Below are 22,331 nucleotides of genomic sequence, written 5' to 3' on the forward strand. Positions count from 1 at the left end.
GACTGCAGTTAATAATAATGCAGAGTATACGTGAAATGTGCTAAGATACACACACAAAGAAGTGCTGCCTGGTGAGGTGACAGATATGTTTTATTAGCTTGATGTGCAGTAACCATTTCACAATGCACAAGTACATCCAATCACAATGCTTTCCACCTCAAATGAATACCATTTTCTGTCAAGTATACCTCACTAAAGCAAGGAAAAATAACATTTAAAAATTTTTGCTGAAGAGCTCTAGCTAAAATATCAACCAACTATAATGAAAGGTCCTCACTGAGAACCAAATAAGAAAATCTGAACACTGTGTATCTGAAGCTAAGAAACAATTGTTAATTATTTTTAGGCGTTTTAATAATATTGTGAATTTTTTTTAAAACATAGCCCTTACCTTTTAGATAACTGGGAGTTTGGAATTTGTTTTAAAATGACTGGGAGGGAACAGAGGTGAGGAATCAGATGAAAAGAGAGGGGCCATATTGGTACATGATGGAGCTCAACAATGGGTACTTGGGTTCATCATGCTCGTTATATGATGGGGACCTGGGCATCTCTCTGCTTTTGAATGTGTTTAAAATTTCAATAATAAAAACTGAAAAGGGAGGGGTGGGCAGAATTGAATGCATGCCAGAGATCCTGCAACTGCTCACCAAAAGCCACCAGCAGCAAGACTTCAGTTCACGCACAGCAAAAACGGAAGTGAACGCATTCATTCCTACTCAACGAGGAAAAGGCTGCAACAGGAACTTAGAGAAAAGCGTTCTCTCTTGCTCCACTGAGGTGAACTCAGGGGAGGAAGTGGGTGTGGGAGACTATCTCATAAAGGCCAGCGGGCAATGAGCTGAACACGATGAGAAAAATACAGTGTAACTAAAAACAGGCAAAAGTCATGAAACCAAGCATTCCAGGAGGAAATGCGTTCATGGTTCACGCACACAGGCAAAGATACTCAACCCCATCGGTAACTGGGGAAAAGCAAAGAACACAAAGAGTTCCCACTAACTCCCGTGAGGCTGGTAAAATAAAACAGAAAAGCTGCCCAATGCCAACGGCTGAAGAATGGATTAGCAGATGCTTTTCTGTGCTGCTGGGACTCTGGAAAACAATTTCGTGTGATCTTAAAAGGCCCTGCCTGCCGCCCTCCCGGCCACTGATACATACCCAGGAGAGACGCTTGCTTGCATATGTGCACCAGGAGACCAATTTCTGAAGGTTCAGAGCAGCATTTTCTTCTCACAGTTCCAAAATGAAAACATCCCAAATGTCCACCAACAAAGGATACATTCTGATATATTCATGCAGAGCAGCAAGAGCTCCAGTTACCTCATCAATATGGATGAATCTCACAGACACGGCATTGAGTGAAAAGTCCATTTACTATAAAGTTCACAAATATGCAAAACGAACAATGTATCATAGAGGAAAACACACATATGCAGCAAACCCAACAGGGAAAGGAAGGGATGAGAGACAAACTTCAGGAGAGAGGGAGGGAGGGGAAGGCGATCAGGGAGGAGTGGGGTTGGGGGAGGGCGTGTTAGCAGTACTGGTGATGCTCTTTGTTCTAAAGCTGCGTGGCGGGTACACAGATGCTCACTGTATTATTTTTCTTTAAAACTAATCATGTTACAGACACTCTTGTATTTTTATTTCATCATTAAAAGATTTAAAGAATGGACTGGACAGAAGACTTGCCAACACTGAGCAACTCAGACAGAAATGTAAGAGCGAAAAGACCAGACAACTGGGAAACGTGATCAGCATGAAAAAGAAGAGCCCCGGGCAAGAGGTGCCAGATGCCAAAAACAAAACCCTAAGGGGAGGGCTGGGGACATCCAAGTCTCTGAACAGGCAGGGCTGAGTTAGGAAGACCTGGAAGTGCAGAAAAGTCCATAACTTGGATAAATGGCTCAACAAAACGTAGTGTATCTGTACCCTGGAATACTATTCAGCCTTAAAAAGGAAGGAAATTCTGATCCACACTACAACATGGATGGCCCCTGAAGACATTACGCTAAGTGAAAGAAGACAGATGCGAAAGGACAAACACTGCATGATTCCACTATAGGAGGCACCTGGCACAGTCAAATTCAGAGAGACAGAAAGCAGAGTAGAGTTTACCAGGGGCTGCAGGGAAGAAGGATGGTTGAGTTGGTGTTTAATGGGCACAGAGTTTTCATTTGGAAAGATGAAAATGTTCTGGAGATGGATAGTGGTGATGGTTGCACAGGAATGTGAATGTATTTAATGCCACTGAACTATACACCTAAAAATGGTTAAAATGGTAAATTTTATGTTACATTTACCACCATAAAAAGAAGTCCACAACTCAAAAGAAGGTGCAGCTGAGCAAGCGAGCTGGTAATAAAGGAGAGACACCATCAGGCCTGCCTCAAGCCCCTTGAGCACACACAGAATATGATGCGGGTGACAGCATCATTCAGACATGAAACGGGCATGGCAGAGACACCACAGAGCTGAGGGATGCTGACTGTGCGGACACCTGCGGAACCAGGCGGTCCATGTCCTCCCAGCTGGGCAGCCGGCTGCGTCGGCAATTCTGCCCCTGGGACTGAGCTCAGTGCTGGGAAACAAAGAAGCTTGGGATGATCCCATGGGTGGCACAGGGCCCTGGGGATATCACCCTCCAGTTCTCAACTTCAAGAAGGAAATGCTGGGCACTCAGCCAGCTATCACTTTGGGGAAAAGAACCTGCAATAAATGCTGAGAAATGGTAGACGGAATCCAAATGCCAGAGATGCTGAAAGGCAAAGAGATTCAGGAAACACAGGGTGATTTAGGGCATGAAATTCTGACCTGTCAAATCACAAAGGATTCTGACCTTCCCTGGAGTTCCACAGAGCACACATTTCAAACAGATAGATTAGGTGTGCACCCCATGGGCTGGGAAACAGCCCTGGAAGACGAGTCAGGAAACAGATTCATTTCTGGCTCTACCACACTTAGAAGCTGAGTGGCCCAGGACCAACTGCTCCCTGAGACCATGCGTAAAGCGGATAATGACACCTTCCCGGATGGCAGCCATTAAGGGAAGTAACAGAGATTCTGTGAGCCTAGGGGGTAGGGTTGCCTAACAGGTACGATACCAGGTGCTTTGCGTATCAACCTCCAACCCCAAGAGACAGGCAGAGACAGGCATTACTATACACAGAGGGAGAGGGGGAGAAAGAGAGAGAGAGAGAGAATGGGGGTGAATTTAAGTAATCCAGAATAAGCACAAAAGATGGCACCAAACTGGGTAAGAAGCACGTCCTGAAGGTTTGGATGGGAAGACATTTTTTTTAAAGAGGGGGATGGACAGGGTGCACACCACGCTTACAAACATGTATGCACAAACGCACGAAGATTGAGGGGGGCAGTGAAACCAACCAGTTGCTATGCAGTAGGATGTAAAATGCTTTTCTTTGTGACAATTTTAGTGTTGCTCTATTAAACACTTTTTTAAAATGTAGCCTACTTCCAGCCTCAGTGTTGAAGAATTATGGGCTTCAAACCAGAATGCACTCTGGGCGAAACCACACTCACCGAGTATGACTACAGGTGTCAATCCCATCTCTGGAAACCCCAAGGGGCCCAGAAAGGAGGACACCTTCCCGAGGCTCAGGGTCCCCATCCACCTCGGGGCCTCTGGGGCCGCTCACAACCCACCGCCCCATCCCAGTCGTGCTGTCAGAGGACCTCTGCAAACACAAATCTCCTCCGGGCAGGCTGTCCCAGCTAGAAGTTAGTGTGTGCCTTTGCTATGTGATACAGGAAGTTTCTTAGCCAGTCGGCTAAGCCCTGACTCTTCCCCTCCCAAATCAGGGATGACAACAGTAACCACCAACAGAGGTTCTGTGACAATTCATGAAAATAGTCACCTAAGCATGTAGCACACCACCAACATACACAAACCCCTGGCTTCAAAGGTTCCTCACTCACTCCTTCAAGATTCAGGGACACAGCCAGAGCTCATGATCTTCCCTGACCCCAAGGAGCTCAAAACCCAGCAAGTGAGGTTTTCTGGCTCCCATCCTCCATGCATCTGCACCTGCTGTTTCCTCTGCCCCGATGACTTCGGACCAAATCTAAAGACTGAACTCCTATGCAACCTTCAGGACAACTCAGTGCCAACCTGGGTAACAAACCTTCTCCAAAGCCACCCCACAGTCCAACTGCTCATGCCCGCACCACCTCACGTGGGGTTATAAGTCGCCTGTTTGCACCGTCTCCCCTTCTGGACTGGAACTCTCCCATCCCTCCTGTCTCCCTCCCCAGTGCTTCATGCAGGCTAAGTGCTCAACAAGCCTTCGCTAACTGAAGAAATATAGTGTGGGCAAAAAAAAAAAAATTTTTTTTTTTTGGAAAACAAAAATAAACCGGAAGTTAAAATCAAGTGGGACTACTGAGAAACATCCAGCTGTAGAGAGAAGCCAAAGAGGCTGCAGAAGGAGATCAGTGGGGACTAGCGCAGAGGGGGCACCCCTGGGGAGCTGCAAGGTCCTGCCCACCTTGGCCAGATCAGCCCTGGCTGGTAACAGACCTTGTGGATCCCTGGGCAGGCGAGAACGGTAACCACCCCAAGGAGGGGTTCACAACCTTGGCGTCTAGGTCCCTATTCAATTGTGCTGAAGGGGTAGGGAAATAGACTTTCATCAACCCATATAAATTCATCATTTTAAATATACATTCATATCTAGAAACAAAGAGGAAAGTACAGATGGACACACACACTGCAATTTTAACAGTGGTTGTCTCTAATGAGATTTTAGATGTTTTTAACTTCTCCTGCTTCTCTATATTTTCTAATCTCTCTGCTGCCAACATGTTCTCCTGTGAAATGAAAGTGGGGGAGGAAAGCACATGCCACCTGAAAGAAAAAAAAAAACCCCACCACGATGAATCAGCAGCTGACCCTGCCCGCAGGCAGTCGCCACAGGCCGGAGGAGGAAATCCAAGTGCAAAGAACCAGATTCCTGCAGAAGAAAACACTCCAGGCAGTGAGGAGGAGGCTGGCGAGAGGACTCAGGCAGTGGAGAAGGGTGGGACACGTGTTTTGGGGACAAACTGTGGGCGGAGGATTTCTGTGGTGACGGGAGTGGATTTTTTTTCTAAGTCCCTATGCAAGAATTTAAGAGAAAGTTCTGCCTCTCTGCACCTCACTGCTCCCCCCACCAAACCTTTTCCTATTTCAGAATTAAATAGACCTGTGCCTTCATCCACCAACAGTGCACGAGGGACAGAATTCAATAAGATTATGCACGTGAAAGTGCTTAGCAAGTTAATATTTGTTCAGTCCTGGACCTGCATAGGGTCATGTTACTGGCACCGGGGAGGCTGGCAGACACCCTCACCCTGCATATTAACACTGACAATCCAGCGAGTGTGGAGGCAGAGTTAGAGGTCGCACCTCTGTCCCACGTGGGAGGGATGTTCACCATCCATCTCTCTTGCCCACCCTCAGCCTCCCAACCAGCCCTCCTTTCAAAACAAGGGTATTATTTAAAAATACATAAACCCATGACCCACACAGGTATCCACGGTCTGGGAGCGGGTGGGAGCAGGGTAAGCAGTGCAGGGCCACCCTGAGCCAATACCTTCCTTCAGGAGTAAGAAAAAGCAAGCCCCCCAGAGGCCTGGGCCAAGGCAGGGTGGCCATGGCAGCCACAACCTTGGGAGAGGGCAGAAATGAGGAGCTGTCTTCTCCTGTTTCCTGGAGTCTTATATGGTCCCCTGTTTCTACCCACAAATGAGGGTGAAGATACCCCTGCCCTCCAAGCTGGCCTCCACTGCTTACCCGCCCCCCACCCCGCGGCCATGCACCCCACCGGGGAACGGCTCTGCCCCTTCTCCCCACCAGGCCCTTATCACCCCCTCACCTGGACCACTGCAACAGCAGGATTGGTCTAAAGCACCTGTTTCAGCCTAGCCTCTGCCCCAGGTGGTGAAAATGGGCCCCCTAAAGCTCAGGTGTGATGCTGTCAGCCCCCAGCTCAGAGACAGCTGGTGCCCATCCCCCCCCTTCCATTGCCTGGAGCCGTTTTAATGCAGGGTACCTCACAGTTCCAGAGCCAGTGTTTTTCAAAGAGGGTGAAGGAACCACCACCTCAGAATCACCTGGGGTACTTAACCAAACTCCAGCTTCCTGAACTACTGAATCGGAAAGTCTGGAGGTGGGCTCTGGGAAGTTTTAACTGGAGAAAGGAAACCTCCAGATGAACTCTGTATACACTGAAGTTAGAGAACCATTTTGCTGGAGTTTCCCATTGTTTGGCGAAATGCATCCTCCTTCCATCCGCCAGGAACATACTCTGCCCCCCTCCATGATCCTGAGTTAGGACTGGGGACCGGTCGCCCTACCGCTGACCCTACACTCATCTCCAAAGTTTAGGCATCAGGGTTCCCAAAGTAGCCCATGCCAGCTCCTCACTGAGTGACTAAGGGAGGCACTTTATATCCAAAGACCTCCGTTTCCCATACATACAATGAGTGGATTTGTGCAGCCTGGGATCCCTTCCACTCCAAGCTAAGGCATGCAGTCTTTACGCTGTATTACGCATGTTCTGTTGGATCCGCGGTTCTAGCCCTGAAATTCTAAGCACCTGTGTTTTTCCGTTTATTTGGGGCTGGAGTGTGGAGGGAAGGATTCTTTCCTGATCCAAAGTGAAACTATTAAAAAGCATCTCATACTACACTCAACTTCCAATTTCCACTAAGGTAGAACCAAGTAATGTTTAGCCTTCTTGGCACAGCTTTTTTTTTTTTTTTAAATGTTCGTTTCTAGAAAATTTCCCAATCCCTTTCCACAGGCCAAAGAGGAGGCACCGAGATATGCATAAGATTAGAACGTACTAGCAACCCTTCAGCACCCTGCTGTTGACTGAGGCTTTTTGTAACCTGCAGGACTCAAACATGCACCTTCTCACTCTGAAACTCCCCGAGCTTGCCCTGTACCATGCAAGTCAGTGCTGAGCTCCAGGGGCCGTGAAAGCAACTGCGCCCCACGCAACGCCGGCCAACAAGCCGTGCCCTCCGAGGCCTGGCAGGAGCGCTGACCAGCCCGCCGCACACCCTGCCTGCTCCCCCCACGGAGCTGCTGGAAGACGGCGCACGCAGGGGAGGGGGGAGACGGGGCTGAGCAACAGCCGCACGAGCAAACGCCGTGCCAGGGATTTAGTCAACAGAGAGCTAATATGAGTCAACAGTGGGTGCCGCTGCCAAGCACACTAATGGGATCTTCAGCTGCTTTAATAGAAGGGAAGTGTCTAGGGCAGGCCGAGGGAGTCCTGCCCTGCTCTGACCAGACCACACCTGAGGGCTGGGCAGGGCGGGCTGGGCTACGGAGAGGGACACACCTTCCAAGGTAGCGCCAGGGTTTCTGAAGAGGAGTGGCTTAGGGTGGCACTCTGGTTTGTGGGCCAAGGCCTCCCCTGGGAACTGGGTTTGCAGAGCAAGCCCACCCCAGACTGCACATTACAGATGGATGTTCTAAAAGATCTTGACTCTCCACAGCAAAGGTAAAGAGGCCACGTGCTAGGGGACGCAGCCCCCCACCTGGAGAAGGGGGCTCCAGGGCCCATCAGAGGATCCCGAGAAGATGGTACAGTTGCTTCTCCTTTATTATATGTAACAGCTGGGCACTGGCTTGGCCAAGAACAGGTACTCTAATAGGTATTCTAAAAATGCACAAGGGACGCTGGATTGAGATCCTGTAGCCTCAAGCATCAAAGCCTCCAGGAAGTCCTCCAAATTCATCCATTCCCAGCACCCTGTCTGGGTGAGCCTGTCACATCACTCAGCATCACTTACAATGAAAAGATGCGCTGCTACCTGTGTTTCTCAAGAGCCTTGAGACCACCTCTCATTCACCTCTGGGTCCACAGCCCAGCACCTGGCACACTGGAGACATCCAATAAAGGGTGGCTGAACTGAAAACCAAGGTGTTCCAGCACCGTCACACTGAGGGTGTCATGTTCAAGGCAATTCTGGAACACAAGCACCCTGACTAGGGCTAATAAAACAGCTTATGACAATGCATAACCACTTTTAGTCTGCTGAGCAAAGGAATTCTTGAACCCACCACCACCAAAGGTTTTAATTACAAAAGAGCCATAGTTAGCTTGGCAAGTGCGCTTGAGTGCCTGTGCAAGTGACTGGAGACAGAAATCCAGCTTAGGGGGATGGCGGTCAAAGGTAAATCCTGTGCAACAAGCAGCAAAACAACTCCAGAGCCCAGGAAGCAGTAAAGATCCAGGAACACAGGAGATGAGAATAATGACCAGTGGGGCTAAATGCCAAAAAGGACAGCATAAAAAGTGAGCCCGGAGAAATGACTGGCTAAGAAAGGACGCGTGCTACAGATTCCCCGGGAGCTGGCTGCCTGGAGCTCACCTTGCAACTCGAAGAATTAATTACAGGAACTAAAACTCGGATCTGGAAAGATGAGTGTAGGAGACCGTGTGATGCAGTTCTAATACCTAATAAATCTTTAAATCGATGAGCCATGCTCACTGGTGATTCTTCTCCATCCTTCCTCTCCAAGAGCTCACATGACAAAAGCCAGCATTTGCTCTGGATCTGCCTATATATACACAGGGTGTATATAAATATGCGTGTCTGTATAAATAAAATTGGGGGTCCACTAAATCACATCTTAAAGCATCAAGAAATCTGTCATTATAAGAAAACCTGGTAAATTCTTTTGTCAAGTAGCCTTTTATAAAGTGAAGAAATCTTTTAGGATGCAAAACCCCCTCCCAAACACTGGGCGAGGGCTCCACCAGCTGTGGTAAATCAGCGTTCCCATCCCAACCTGTTCATTTGGGTACCTGTTTGGGTCTATTCACCACGCACGCATCTTAACTGGGTTTTCATTTTTCATCCCAGAAACACCACTTAAGCCTGTCGCACAAATCTGACAGAAGCAATATATTTTATAAACGAATCATCCCTGGGGAACAGACAAGAAAACCATCAGCAATGAGCGTTGTCAAAGTTCCCAACGGGAGCATTCCTTTCCCAGATCGGAGATGCAGAATGCGCCACATCCTCTCCACACACCAGCTGCTGGCTCCAGAATGCGCCCGCTCACCTCTCCACTCCCCCTCAGCTCTTCAGGCCCCTCCTTCCAGCTGAATAAAAGCTGGAGAGCCCGGTCTTGGGGAAGCAGTAACGTTTTAACACTGTTTTAAAGACAACCACTCTACGCACTGGAATGTTGGCTCCTTTTCTACGAATAAAAAGGCCCCCAAAGGGTATTATCATAACAAAATGATATCCTATGGAGAGCACCCAAAACCGCAAAAATAAAATTGCCATAAATTGAAACTGTCTCAAAATTATAAACCTACACAAGGAAACATTAAACCTCAGGCCAGACAGGCTCTGATTTTCCCATCTAAAACCCTTACATGTTCCCAATTCTATCATTAAGTCCAATTTCCCCCACCCTAGAAGGCCTAAATGCTTTCTTTGGAAGTCCTGGTACGTTATTTCCCCCCTCCCCCTTAAACCCTTGGGATGATCTGTAACATTCATCTAAAGCTCAATCGTTTCTGTGTCCTCAGTCACACCCAAAGATTCCCAAAGGCACCGTCTGCCGCAGCGCCGGGTGCACAGTAGGCGCCCCATTAACGTGCGGATTTGATTTGATCAGATCTGGCCCCTTCGGCTAGAAAGACACGTTGGTAGCCGGACGCCCTGGAGAGGACAACAGCGCCAGCCTAGCTCTCTGCTGGAGGGGGCGGGGTGCAACCACCTGTGGGCGGGTGGCCCAGGACTCAGGCCGCGGCGCAGCCGCCCTAGGGTGCCTCCGCGGCTCCATGCACCCTACCCCGGGGAAAGTCCGGCGCGCCAGGCCCAAGGGCACCCCGGGGCCGACCCTCAGTGCCCCAGCGGGGGCTCTGCCGGTGCAAAGTTGGCGTGGTCCGCGAGAGTCGATTCTAGAGTTAGCTCCCAAGTCACCCCAAACCCTGAGAGGCAACAGGCCAGACGGGCGGTTTAGGATGGGGATGGGGGCGAGGCGAGGGGGCGCCGACATAGGTTAAGGAAAGAGCAGAAATGGTCCCCTGACTCCCTCCCGAACTTGGGGCACCTGCCGACCAGCAGACGAGGGGGCTTCTCCTCCCTGCCGTCCCATCAAGGCCTGGTGGCGAGTTTGTGGGGACAAGCTGGCCAGTCTGGGGCAGCCCCGCGTTGCTTTGAGATTTCCTAACCAAGAACCCAGCACCAAGAAGGCCGCTGCAGAAATCTGAAGGGGTGGAAGGGGAACACCGGCCATCCGCGCCGGGAGGCGGCGACTCCGGGGCGCAGGCCAGGGATGAGGTCCCGGAAGAGACCTGGACGGGGTGGCCCGAGAGGGAATCAGGGCTAGGGAGTGCTCGCAGAAGGGGGAAGGGATCCCGGAGAGGTGCAAGGGGAGCGTCTCAGAGGGAAGCATCGGGGGAGGGGGGCTGCCCAAGGGCCGCGGGGTTCCAGTGTCCCGGACCGGCCCCGTCACTCACCGGCAGGTCCACGCTCACTTCGGTCCCGTCGAGCAGGAAGACGCGGCAGTAGAGGGTGGCCTTGGAGGCTCCGGCGGCAGAGATGTGAACGGCCGGGCCGCCCGTAAGCAGGGGCCCGCCGCCGGCCGGGAACACGCTGCCCCCGGGCGCGGCGGGCAGCGTGGAGGCGGCGGCCGGGCCCCCCCGCGGGCCCCCGTCGCGCTCGTCCCCCAGCCCGGCTGCCCCGCGCCCCGCCGCGCCCCGCGCGTAGCGCTGCATGGAGCGGCGGCCAAAGGTCCGGCGCAGGAACCGCAGCATCCTGGCTGGGGGCGTCCCCTGCCTCCGCCCCCTGCGCCGCCGCCGCTGCGCCGCCGCCCGGGAGCGCCCCGAAACGCCGTCAGTGCCCGCGGCCGCCCGCGCCGCCTCCCGCGGGCTGCGGCCCGGGGCTCGCTCCCGCCGAGGCCGAGGCCGAGGCCGAGGCCGCGCTCCGGCTGCCTGCGGGGCGCGCCGGCCGGGCCAGCGCCGGCTGCGAGTGGCCGCGGGCGGGAGGGCGCGCTCGGGGCGGCCCTGGAGCCGTCCCGCCGCCGCGCGCTCTCCCAGGCCGGTGGCCTGCGCTTGCTGCCGAGGGGCCGCTCCCGACGGCCGGCCGCGGACGGCCCGGGGGCTGCGGGGGGCGCGGGGGCGGGCTGCGGGCTGCTCCCGCGCCGCGCGCCGGCCGAGGGCCAGCCCGAGCAGGGCGCCTGCGTGCTCTCGGCGCGCTCGCTCCCACTCGCCGCGCCGCGCCCGGGCTCGAGGAGGCCCAGCCGAGCGTCCTCTCCCCAGGCGCCTTTTCCTGCGCCCGCAGCCCCCGCCTCCCACCTGGGAGGCTGCACCTCCAGCCGCCGCCGCCACCGCCGCCGGGACTGCAGCACGCCCTCCTCCCTCGGGGCTGCGCCGGGTATTTGCAAACCGGGTCTGTGCTGCCCCCTGCCGGCCCGAGCTCCCCCTGCTGCTGTAGGTGTGTTCACGTGTGTACACGTAGGTGAGCACACACGTGTTTCCGGCGCCCCGAGCTCCGGAGACGCCTGAAAGTCTCCCCTTGCCTAATTAGGAAGGCAAGGCTGCATGCCCTCAGGGGAGCCTTGCCCGGGAGGCCAGAGAGAGAAGAGCATGAAGCGAAGGCCCTACCAAGCCCTCAGTTTCCCCTTCTGGAAAAGAAGAGGGGTGGACTAGGTAATCTACAAGGTCCTTGCTACTTAAGTTCTGTCAGTTTAAGACCTCAGAGCTGAAAGAGCCCTTTCAGCAATTCCAGTCAGGTGAACTTACTCTAAATAAGGAAATTGAGGCCAAGCAAAGAGGGGGAGTACTTTTCCAACCTACTACGCAAAACACCACCACCACCACCACCACCACCACCACCACCACCTTTCCTCAAGGAATTCGTGTCCAGTAGTGAGACAGAAACCTGCATAACTAGCCGTAACTGAGCAGGCTCATAGAGGCTGAACAGGTTAGTGGGGAGCAGAACAGAACCGGGGCCCAAGGAGTATAGTACAGGACACACTGAGAATATCGGAGGCAGAGGGAAGTGTTTAGAAACAGTGCCCCTCAGGTGTACAAGTTCAAGGCTTGGTTCATGGAGAAGTGGTTGTCCAGTGTGGCTGAAAGGAGGTCAGGCCTCTTGAGGAAAATAACACTGCTTTGTGTGTGTGTGCCTGACACCGTGCTAAGCCCTTCCCATTCATCATCTCACTTAATCCTCAGGACAGCCTGGTTCCATAAATGGTTTTATCCCCATTGTACAGAGGAGGAAATTGAAGCTTAGAGAGCTTAAGAAACTTGCTCCAGATTTCATGGTTAATAGGGGCTCGTTTGCGGGGATTTAAAACTGTTGCTCCTAAGCACTGCCAGGCTGAGGCATGTGGCACGATTGGCAGGCAGTGACCTAGGCAGAAACAGTGGCCACAGCAAAAGAAACAGAGAAAGGGAGGGATGAATCCAGGAGGTATTCCAAAATAGACATTTACTGATCATCAGGCACTGTCTTAGGTGATTTCATGGATGATATTTTCATTAATTCTCATTCCAACCTTTCCAGGTAGTTCCACTTATCCCCATTGACTTAGGTGCAGTTTGGGGCTTAGAGAAGTAATATCTTTGCCCCAGATCTCAGAGCTCCTGAATGACAGCAGCCAGTACCCTCACTTGTTGCCTTGTGTTCCCTTTATGACTCTACAGGGATCTTCCGTGTGACCGTGTATGCTGAGGGGACACCTGTAATCAGCCTTCAGATACCCACTCTGCTCTCCTCCCGCAAGACTTGACTTAATAGAATACCATTAGCAAGCTAGTGTTCTAAGGAAGCCCAGTCTGCTTACTGGTTTCTAAGGATAACCCGTTTTCTACCATACAGCCCAGGAGTGCTGAGGTAGACTGAATAATGACCCCCCCAAAGATGTCCCACATCCCACTTCCCAGAACCTGTGAACATGCTGCCTTACATGACAAAAGGGACATTGCAAATGTAATTAAATGAAGAAGTTTGAGGTGGGCAGATTATCCTGGATTATCTGGGTGGGACCAATAAAATCCCAAGGGTCCTTGTATAAGAGAGAGGCAGGAGGGTCAGACAGAGAAGGTGATGTGACAATGGCAGCAGAAGTCAGAGTGATGCATCCAAGAGCTAAGGAAAACAGGCAGCTGCTGGAAGCTGGAAAAGGCAAGGAACAGATTTTCCCCTAAATATTCCACAAGGAAGGCAGCCTTTGTTTTTAATGCAGCTGGTAAAATCCATTTCTGGCTTCTGACCTCTAGAATTGTAAGATAACATGTTTGTGTTGTTTTAAACCACTGAGTTTGTGTTTATTTATTCCAGCAGTGATAGGAAACTCATACATGGGCAGTGTTAAGTCATATTAGTTTGGTGCACTACCAGCTGGTTTTCAAAGCCTGATGGCACTATGACAGTGCCAAGAGGCTGTACATACATATATTCAAAGTGTCATTCAGTTTGTAATTACCCTCTGTCTTTCTCTCCCACTAGATGCTAAGCTCCATGAGAAGGGGACTTTTTCTTATTCATTATTACATCCCCACCCAGCACCTAGCCTGCTGTTCGGCAGGTAGTCAGCATTAAAGAAATGCTTGTTGAGTGAATGCAAGATCTTATTTCATTGTCATGATGGCTCCATGGGGTAGGGATTGCTTTTGCCTTTGAGAGATGGAGAAAATGAAGATTGCAGTAGAGCCTGGACTCACACTCATGTCTCCTCACTCCGGATCCCATGTACTACTGACAATACCATGTCATGGAGAATTCCGCAGGGACTCCAGATTGCTTTCATTTTACCTCTACCTCCTCTGTGCCAGACACTGTCACTGAATTGATCTCATTCAGTCCTCATCACAATAGTGATTTAAGCACAATTTTTTTCTAGCACACAGGGGAGAGAAACAGAGGCTCAGGCCTTCCTTTGATTAAATTTCATGTCACCCAAGTTTCTTCCCCAGAATTTCCACATTTGATGAGTAAGTTTGCATTTAGTCTGTTCACAGTGTTATGCATTTCAATGATTATACTTTCTTAATCTCTGCCTTTCAGACCCTAAAAGTTTCTATCCCTGTTATCCAGGCTTTGTACCAGCCCTTCAAAAATTTTAATTGCCATTTCTCAGACCTCCCCTATGCTCAGTGAAAATGGGCCAGAACTGCCCATTTCATTTTCATGTGTTTGCCAATAATACATCACTCTTTTGTTGGCTTTTTGGTCCTCAAACTATTATTTAGTATTTCACCTAGGTTCCTATCTAGAACCATCTTGGGCTAAAGTTCTCAAGAGACAGTCTATTATGAAAAGGAATATATGTATGTACAAGTATGACTGAAACATTATGCACCAGAAATTGACACAACATTGTAAACTGACAAGATTTCAATTAAAAACAAACGGAAAACAAACAAAAAGAGACAGTCTACACTTAATTCCAGGGCCTTCCCTTGGCCAGGAACAGTAGCTTGACGTCCTCAGTCTCATGGGCAATATTTAGAATCTGACCTCTCGAGTCACTTCTCGCCTTCTCCTCATTAAAGCCCAGCCAGCCATGGCTGCCTTATCCTCCACCTGTGGTTCGGGAGAACCTCCCGGCTTGCTTCTCATCCCTCCTCCGGAGGCTTGTGTCATCAGTAAACCTCAGAGCGTTCCTTACGCACTCCCTTCCTCCAGAGTAGTTTTACATTTTAATTAAACAGCCCTTCCCCCTGTCTCTAAGGAACTCCTCCCAGAAATGTGCCGTTTATTCCTATCCTTTGTTTTCTGGCTCATTTCCTAGACTCAATAAAATTGTGCCCTCATTCCCTCAGACTCCTTTTCTTTTCCCACAGGACAAGATTACACTTGAATGTGTGTTCCTGTTTACTCCCTCATAAATTTTTCTTTACATAAACTTTTTTTTTTTTTGAAGTAGAGTTGATTTACAATGTTGTGTTAGTTTCTGGTACAGCATAGTGATTCAGTTATACATATATATATTCTTGCTCATATTCTTTTATAGGTTATTACAATCTACTGAATATAGCTCCTTGTGCTATACAGTAGGACTTGGTTGTTTATCTATTATATATATAGTGTATTAGTATCTGCAAATCTCAAACTCCCAATTTATCCCCCCCTCCACTGCTTTCCCCTTTCATTACCATAAGTTTGTTTTCTTTGTCTGTGAGTCCGTTTCTGTTTTACAAATACTTTCATTTGTATCATTTTTTCGATTCCACAGATAAGTGTTATGATATTTGTCTTTCTCTGTCTGACTTACTTCACTTAATATGTTAATCTCTAGGTCCATCTATGTTGCTACAAATGACATTATTTCATTCTTTTTGTGGCTGAGTAGTATTCCATTGTGAGAGAGAGAGAGAGAGAGAGAGAGAGATGATAGATAGATATCACATCTTTTTTATACAATCATCTGTTGATGGGCATCTGTTGATTGCCTCCTTGTCTTGGCTATTGTAAATAGTGCTGCTATGAACACTGGAATGCATGTATCTTTTCAAATTAAAGTTTTCTCTGAATATATGCCCAGGAATGGAATTGCTGGATCATATGGTAACTCTGTTTTTAGTTTTTTTTTTTTTTAACATTTTTTATTGATTTATAATCATTTTACAATGTTGTGTCAAATTCCAGTGTTCAGCACAATTTTTCAGTTATTCATGGACATATACACACTCATTGTCACATTTTTTTCTCTGTGAGTTATCATAACATTTTGTGTATATTTCCCTGTGCTATACAGTGTAGTCTATTCTACAATTTTGAAATCCCAGTCTATCCCTTCCCACCCTCCATCCCCCTGGTAACCACAAGTCTGTATTCTCTGTCTGTGAGTCTATTTCTGTCCTTTATTTACACTTTGTTTTTGTTTGTTTGTTTGTTTTTGTTTTTGTTTTTTAGATTCCACATATGAGCGATCTCATATGGTATTTTTCTTTCTCTTTCTGGCTTACTTCACTTAGAATGACATTCTCCAGGAGCATCCATGTTGCTGCAAATGGCATTGTGTTGTCGGTTTTTATGGCTGAGTAGTATTCCATTGTATAAATATACCACATCTTCTTTATCCAGTCATCTGTTGATGGACATTTAGGCTGTTTCCATGTTTTGGCTATTGTAAATAGCGCTGCTATGTACATTGGGGTGCAGGTGTCATCCTGAAGTAGATTTCCTTCTGGATACAAGCCCAGGAGTGGGATTCCTGGGTCATATGGTAAGTCTATTCCTAGTCTTTTGAGGAATCTCCACACTGTTTTCCATAATGGCTACACCAAACTACATTCCCACCAATAGTGTAGGAGGGTTCCCTTTTCTCCACAGCCTCTCCAGCATTTATCATTTGTGGACTTTTTAGTGATGGCCATTCTGACCAGTGTGAGGTGATACCTCATTGTCATTTTGATTTGCATTTCTGTCTTTTCATTAATATTTACTGAGACCTTACTATGTCCCACAAAGCCTTCCTTGCCCTCCCAAGTGTTTAGTAAATGTTGGCTTAACCTTTTGGCTATCATTTCATAATAATAATAGCTATTATTAATTATAGACTGTGGAGTGGGCAGCTGTGCTTTCTGCCAGCCCAGCGTCCATTTTTCCTTCTTTGAGTTACAGAGTCTGGGTTACTTTGCAGAATTACTTCACCTCCGCTCAGAAACCTAGTGGTCCAGGTGATGCTGACCTCACTCTCTGCCTCAGGTATGGCACATGATCAGGCCTGGCTAATCAGAGCATTGCATTTCCCAGTGACGTGTTACTGGTTCAAGAATGGGCAGTAACCCATGTCAGGCCAATGGAGGTCAGCCCTGGAACTCATGTTGAAATTATTGGGAACCAGCAGTGTTAGGCCTGGAACTGGAACTGCTTGCTGTGGGCCCACCTTGACACTACATGGAGAGAGGATGACACCTTTCTTCTCTTCTTGGGGACAATACAAACAAAAAGAGAAGCAGAGCCAAAAGATGAAGAGACATAGATTTCTGATGACACTCTGATTTCGACAACCTGGATCCAGCCATGCCTGAAGCTACACCCCGGAATTTACAGTTTAAGGAGTAAATGAGATAAGAATGGAGTTTTCCAGGTCCCAGATTTTATCTTGGCTTCACTTGTTCTCTTTCCTGAATACAGAGCAAAAGCACTGTTTTGAATGGGTGCTCACTTTATTCTTTAAAGGACTTATCTCCAAGCAAATAATTAGCAAAGCAATGCTCATCAGTGAATTTGCAGAACTAAATGAGTTAATAAGTCATCTAAACTTTTAGATTCAGAAGTGGCAATAACAAAAGGACTTTTTGGTGACTACAATTGACTTCCAAATTTGTATTTTTAGCCAATCCTTTCACCCTGCTCCAGATCATATTTGTGACTTCCTCCTCAACATCTAATCCATAGATCTTGATTAACAGATAGAAACACATTACTATATAATAGATAAACAACAAGGACCTACTGTATAGCATAGGGAACTATATTTGATTTCTTATAATGAGGTGTAATGGAAAAGAATCTGAAAAAATATATATGTATGTATATGTATAACTGAATCACTTTGCTGTACACCTAAAACTAACTGTAAATCCACATTTCAATAAAAAAATAAGAATTTTAAAGAAAAAGCCCATCTAAACCCTAGATCTCTGTTCCAACACCTACTATCCAGCCCTCTGTCTAGACTCGAGATCAACATCTGGAGAGAAACAAGAGTATCCCCCACTTCCCTGATACCTACCCTAGCACGTGCATCCTGTCTGAGGACCCGTTTCTTCTCTGAAGGATGCACATCCTGCTTTGGGGAAACATGTGTGGCTCTGATGCAATAGCCCTGACGTTCATACTGGAGATGCACATGGAGAATGGAAGAGGGGCATTTTTATAGTGCCTGCCCACCTTGCTGCCTCCCTGCCTTCATCTCAGATGTAATTCCCTCTTACTTGACATTTCTGACGAGCTTGTCTGTCTCTTACTCTCTCTTAGCCAGCTGCTTACCTTTGATTCTTCTCTATCCAAAGGTCTAAAGTCAGTGCTGTCCAATAGAACTTTCTGCAGTGATGGAAGCATTCTGTATCTGTGCTGTCCTATATGGCAGCCACTAGCCACATGTGACTCTTTGGCACTTGCAAGGAGGCTAGTGTGACTAAGGATCTAAATATTTGATTTTATTTCATTTTAATTCAAATGTAAACATGATAAGTGGTCATCGTATTGGACAGTGCAGGACTAGGCATCACCCTCACCCAACCACCTGGAGATGAGTTCATCTTCCTGGTCCCTGCTCCACTCTTATTGGGAGGGTATATTTCCAAGCAGTGACCCTTTTTCTCTGTCCCAGACTTCTGATATTAACCTTCCCATGCCAAGTCATAAGATATGATAGCTCTGATCCTATTTGACAACAAATCCAAAATCCATCTTCTGCCAAGTTGGTCAAAACCAAGGGAAATTGTTTTTTCAGGGAGAGTCTTTGGCAACTGAGCTGGTGGTGGCGGTGGTGGGACGTACGATAGAAATGCCGCCACAGCTCAGAGCACATTGGGGAAGCAGTGTTCCAAAATGAGGGTCCCATCACTCATCTGAGTTACATTGCACAACAAAGATACAGGAGCCCCAGACACAAAAGGAATCCTCTCCATTACCTCCTTCTCTGTTACAGATTTTAAGTCCGATGTCAAGCCAAGGAAAGAGAATCTGAAGAAAGAGAAGGTATGGGTAGGGTCAGATGTGGGCCAGTGAAGGTTTAAGAGGAATGAGGTCTGTGAGGGTCCTTGGGAGTGGGCCAGCTGGGGAAGAGGTATTGGCCCTGGTGACCTTGAGGTGACCTTGCAATGGTGGAAGCAGTAAATGGATTATCTGGAGTTAAGAGAAGATAGAGGCAGGGCAATGGAGATGGGAGACCCAGGCCACTCATTTGAAAAGCTTAACATCAAACGGAGGCAGTGAGGTATCAAAGAAAGAACTAGGATTCTGCTGGATCCTAGCCTGAGACTCATTTTTCTCAACTGTCAAATGGGCGAGTACTACGAACTTCAAAGTTTTGTTCTGACATTAATGCTAGGACAAAACAGATAATGAGGGAGTAAGAAAGAAAGAAAAGGCTTTATCAACTGCAAAATACTCTAAAAATCTAAGGCTGGAAGAAGGCAAGAATAGGGCAGTCGTTAGAAGGGGCACGGAGACCAAGCAAGATCGGGGGGAGTGTGATTCTTGTTTTAATATTGGGAGGTCAATACATACTAGTAGGACAAAAGGAAGAAGCCTGTGGAGGGGGAAGCCCAAAGGGACAAAGGAGTATCAGAGGGAGCTTGGGGGAAGGAATAAATGGCATCTTTTGAAACCGGAGGGAAGGCTGATTGCCAAAAGCTGGGTGGAGCTGAGAACTGACAAATGTATATCAGAGGCACCCTGTTTTTTGTTTGTTTGTTTTTTATTCCCAGGGGAATAATAAAAAGGATCACACGTCTTTAGGCTGCACAGAGGTTTATGGTTTATTAAGTGCTGTCACAGACATGACCGCCTTTAATGACCCTGCCAGGGCAGCCCTGGCTGTGAGCTGTTCTTACCCCCAGTGTACACCTGAGGACACTGGGGCTCAGAGAAGGGTGGGACTTGCCTGAGGTTAGGTGGCTGGTGAGCAGCAGCGCCCTGGGACGGGAGCCCCTGGATCCCGCAGCGATTTGGCTGGGCCTCCTTCCCTCCCTGTCGCCCTCTCCAAACTGAAACCGGGCCCTCCCTGCAGCCACCCTCACTGACTCATGGGGAGGGGCCCCTGTTCTCTCCTCCTTAGAGCCAGTTTCTGACCGTCAAGACTCCACCCAATCTTTCATCCCTTCGTCTCCCTCTCCTCTAGCCCCTCTCTCCCTCTTGTCTCTGCTGTTAGAAATGAAGGCAGGGGTTTTGAGGACAGGAAGGTGGCAGCCACTGCAGGCCTGCCCTGCCTCTCCCCCTCCCGCCCAGAGAGTCCCAGGGGAGACGGGCAGCAAGGGCAAAGGCAGGAGATACAGGCTGTGCTTTCTTTCTGCTGAGCCTGCCCAGTGCCCAGGGCTCTCTGATAAGGCTGGGACGGAGCCCAGGGCCTAGCCTGGAAGAGAGCCTTTCCCTCCCCCTCAGCCCTCCTTTGTTTCAGGCATGTTTCCTTGTCCTGGTCAGTAGCCCACTGGAGAAGCCAAGGCCAGTGTGCTTAGGTGTGGGTGAAGGGAAAAGGGTCACGTTCTCGTGTGTGTGTGTGTGTGTTTGATGCTCAGTGACCCCACCATGCACAGGTAAACTTGACCTAACTGTCGACCTGGAATTGGGCCAATAAGATTAGTATTCCATCTTCTTAAGGCAGAGAGCAGAGAATTTGCAGGGAGAATTTCCTGCTGTGGAGAGTTGGGTGGGCCTTTCTCTGCAGATTCGAACCACTGTCTCAGCTAGAAACTTCCAGCCCTCATTTTCCCACGTCCCTCGACATCTGCACCCCACAACCCCAACTTTTCCACCGCCACTACCTAATCCCCTAGACCACTGCCTAGCCTCCCCTCCAGTCTCTCTCCAATCCACCCCTTATGTAGCCCCTCACCCCAACCAAGCCACCATTCGGAAAAGGAAATGGGCTGAGTGGTCCCCTATTTATAATCCGTCAGTAGGGCTGATGACAAGGGACACTGGTAAAAATGACAGAGTTCCAGGAGTCTGGAAGGGGGCCAGGGGCCATCTGTATTTCATATCTGGATGGATTCCACCTAGAAATCTTTAGCCAGCCTTTATTTATTTGCTGGGGAGACTGAACAAATTTTAAACCAGAGCTCCCTCACCGTCACTCCTGGAGACCTTGTCTTTCAGTGGCTCCCCATGATCTACAGGGAAAAGGCCTCAATCCGGCCCTGCCTGTGGCTGCAGCCTCACTGTCACTTCACACCCCACCCCCAATCCTAAACTATAAATTATTGCCATTTTTCAGACATCCTAAGGTGCGCTTCAAGACTTTATATGCGAATCTGATGCCTCTCAAATATGTTTTCCCACCTTCCCACCTGTAAACTGTCATTCACCCTTCAGAGCCCAGATCAGCCCCCTCACTAAAGCCCTTCAGCACCCTCCATAGCTAGATCTGGTGGGTGCCCTTCTGTTGCCTTATAATACCATATGCACACGTCTCCCTCTGCCACGTAAATCGGGCAGCCTCCCTGTGCTAAGAGCTAGCAGGCATTGGAAGTTACAGATGATGACAGCTTGGGCTGGAGTGGAGAAAGAAAGTGGGCAGAAATGAGAGGTAATAAGGAGATAATCCCAGCAGAATTAGGTGATGGATGGGCTGTGAGGGCAAGGGAGGCAGGTGTCAGGGGACTGCTGAGTTTCTGGCCTGTGAGTCCCCTTCCCCTTCAGACTGAGAGCCCTCTGAAGGTGGAAACGTGTCTTGTTTACCTCATCCTCCTCTGCCCCACGCAGGCCTGGTTGGGAGAACATCTTCAGAACCGAGGCAGGTCTGAGCCTGCTGGGAAAGCAGTATCAGCGAGTCCAGCCAGGAGGTGCCGGCAGGACAGAGCCAGGCCTGGGGGGTGGGGGTGGGGGGCTGTGAGTGGTCCCGGGTATGTGCTCAAGAACTTTCATTAGAAGTTACCCCAGCTGTTGGCTTTCTGCCCCTAACCTGCTCCCCTTCCTTGATAAGTGGGCCAATGCCCACTGGATACTAGAAAGGCTGGACTTTGAAGACTAACTTTGAGACCTAATTCTACCTTTGCCCACTATCCCCTGACCTTAGGAAGGTCATTTCGTCTGCTGGGGCGTTCAAGTCCTGAGAGTACACGCTCTCTCCCCCATCACTGCTCTCTCTCTCTCTCTCTCTCTCTCTCTGTCACACACACACACACACACACACACACACACACACACGCGCGCGCGCACACACACGCGCACACACACACACAGTGGCTGGCACACATAGATGTTCATTAAATGGCCATGGTCACCAATCAAGAATGGGCATCAGACAGTCCAGCCCAGAAGCATTTTCTGGACATGGTGTCTGAGTCCTGGCTGTGCCCCTTACTTGCTATGTGACTTCGGGCACAGAATTTGAGCCCTCACGCCTTAGTTTCTCGTCTGTTAACAGGACGTAATAATACTATCGGCCACACAGGGCTGTTGTGAGGAATAAATGACACGATATGTCAACTATGTTTGGTAAGTACCCAATAAATGTGAATTGTTATTGTTTGCATTTCTAGTCATGTAATTATTGATAATTTTATGTCCATTAAAAAAATAGAAACTTCTGGGTCAGAGCCCAGCTGGCCTGGCAGAGGGCCCAGGGCAGGAAAGGGGCTCCAAGCCTTGGCCATGGG

The 22,331-nt window shown here is 49.1% G+C and overlaps 1 protein-coding gene across 6 annotated transcripts in view; it reads right to left on the bottom strand.

Annotated features, from left to right (window-relative positions):
- EPB41L4B (erythrocyte membrane protein band 4.1 like 4B) overlaps positions 1 to 11,386 on the bottom strand; it is a 124,913-nt gene extending 113,527 nt beyond the window's left edge. For 2 of the 6 annotated variants that reach the window (XR_012506496.1, XM_074361958.1), the window contains exon 1: positions 10,503 to 11,386. Coding sequence is in view for 5 of the 6 variants with exons in the window: in XM_074361958.1 (XP_074218059.1) it covers positions 10,503 to 10,799 (297 nt within the window). In the remaining variant the exon portion in view is untranslated. The remainder of the gene's footprint in view (positions 1 to 10,502) is intronic. The other 4 variants (XM_074361960.1, XM_074361959.1, XM_074361961.1 and 1 more) reach the window with 4 other exon arrangements.
- Positions 11,387 to 22,331: the final 10,945 nt, after the last annotated feature.

This window comes from Camelus bactrianus, chromosome 4 (genome assembly GCF_048773025.1).
Source record: "Camelus bactrianus isolate YW-2024 breed Bactrian camel chromosome 4, ASM4877302v1, whole genome shotgun sequence".
Classification (NCBI taxonomy): domain Eukaryota; kingdom Metazoa; phylum Chordata; class Mammalia; order Artiodactyla; family Camelidae; genus Camelus; species Camelus bactrianus.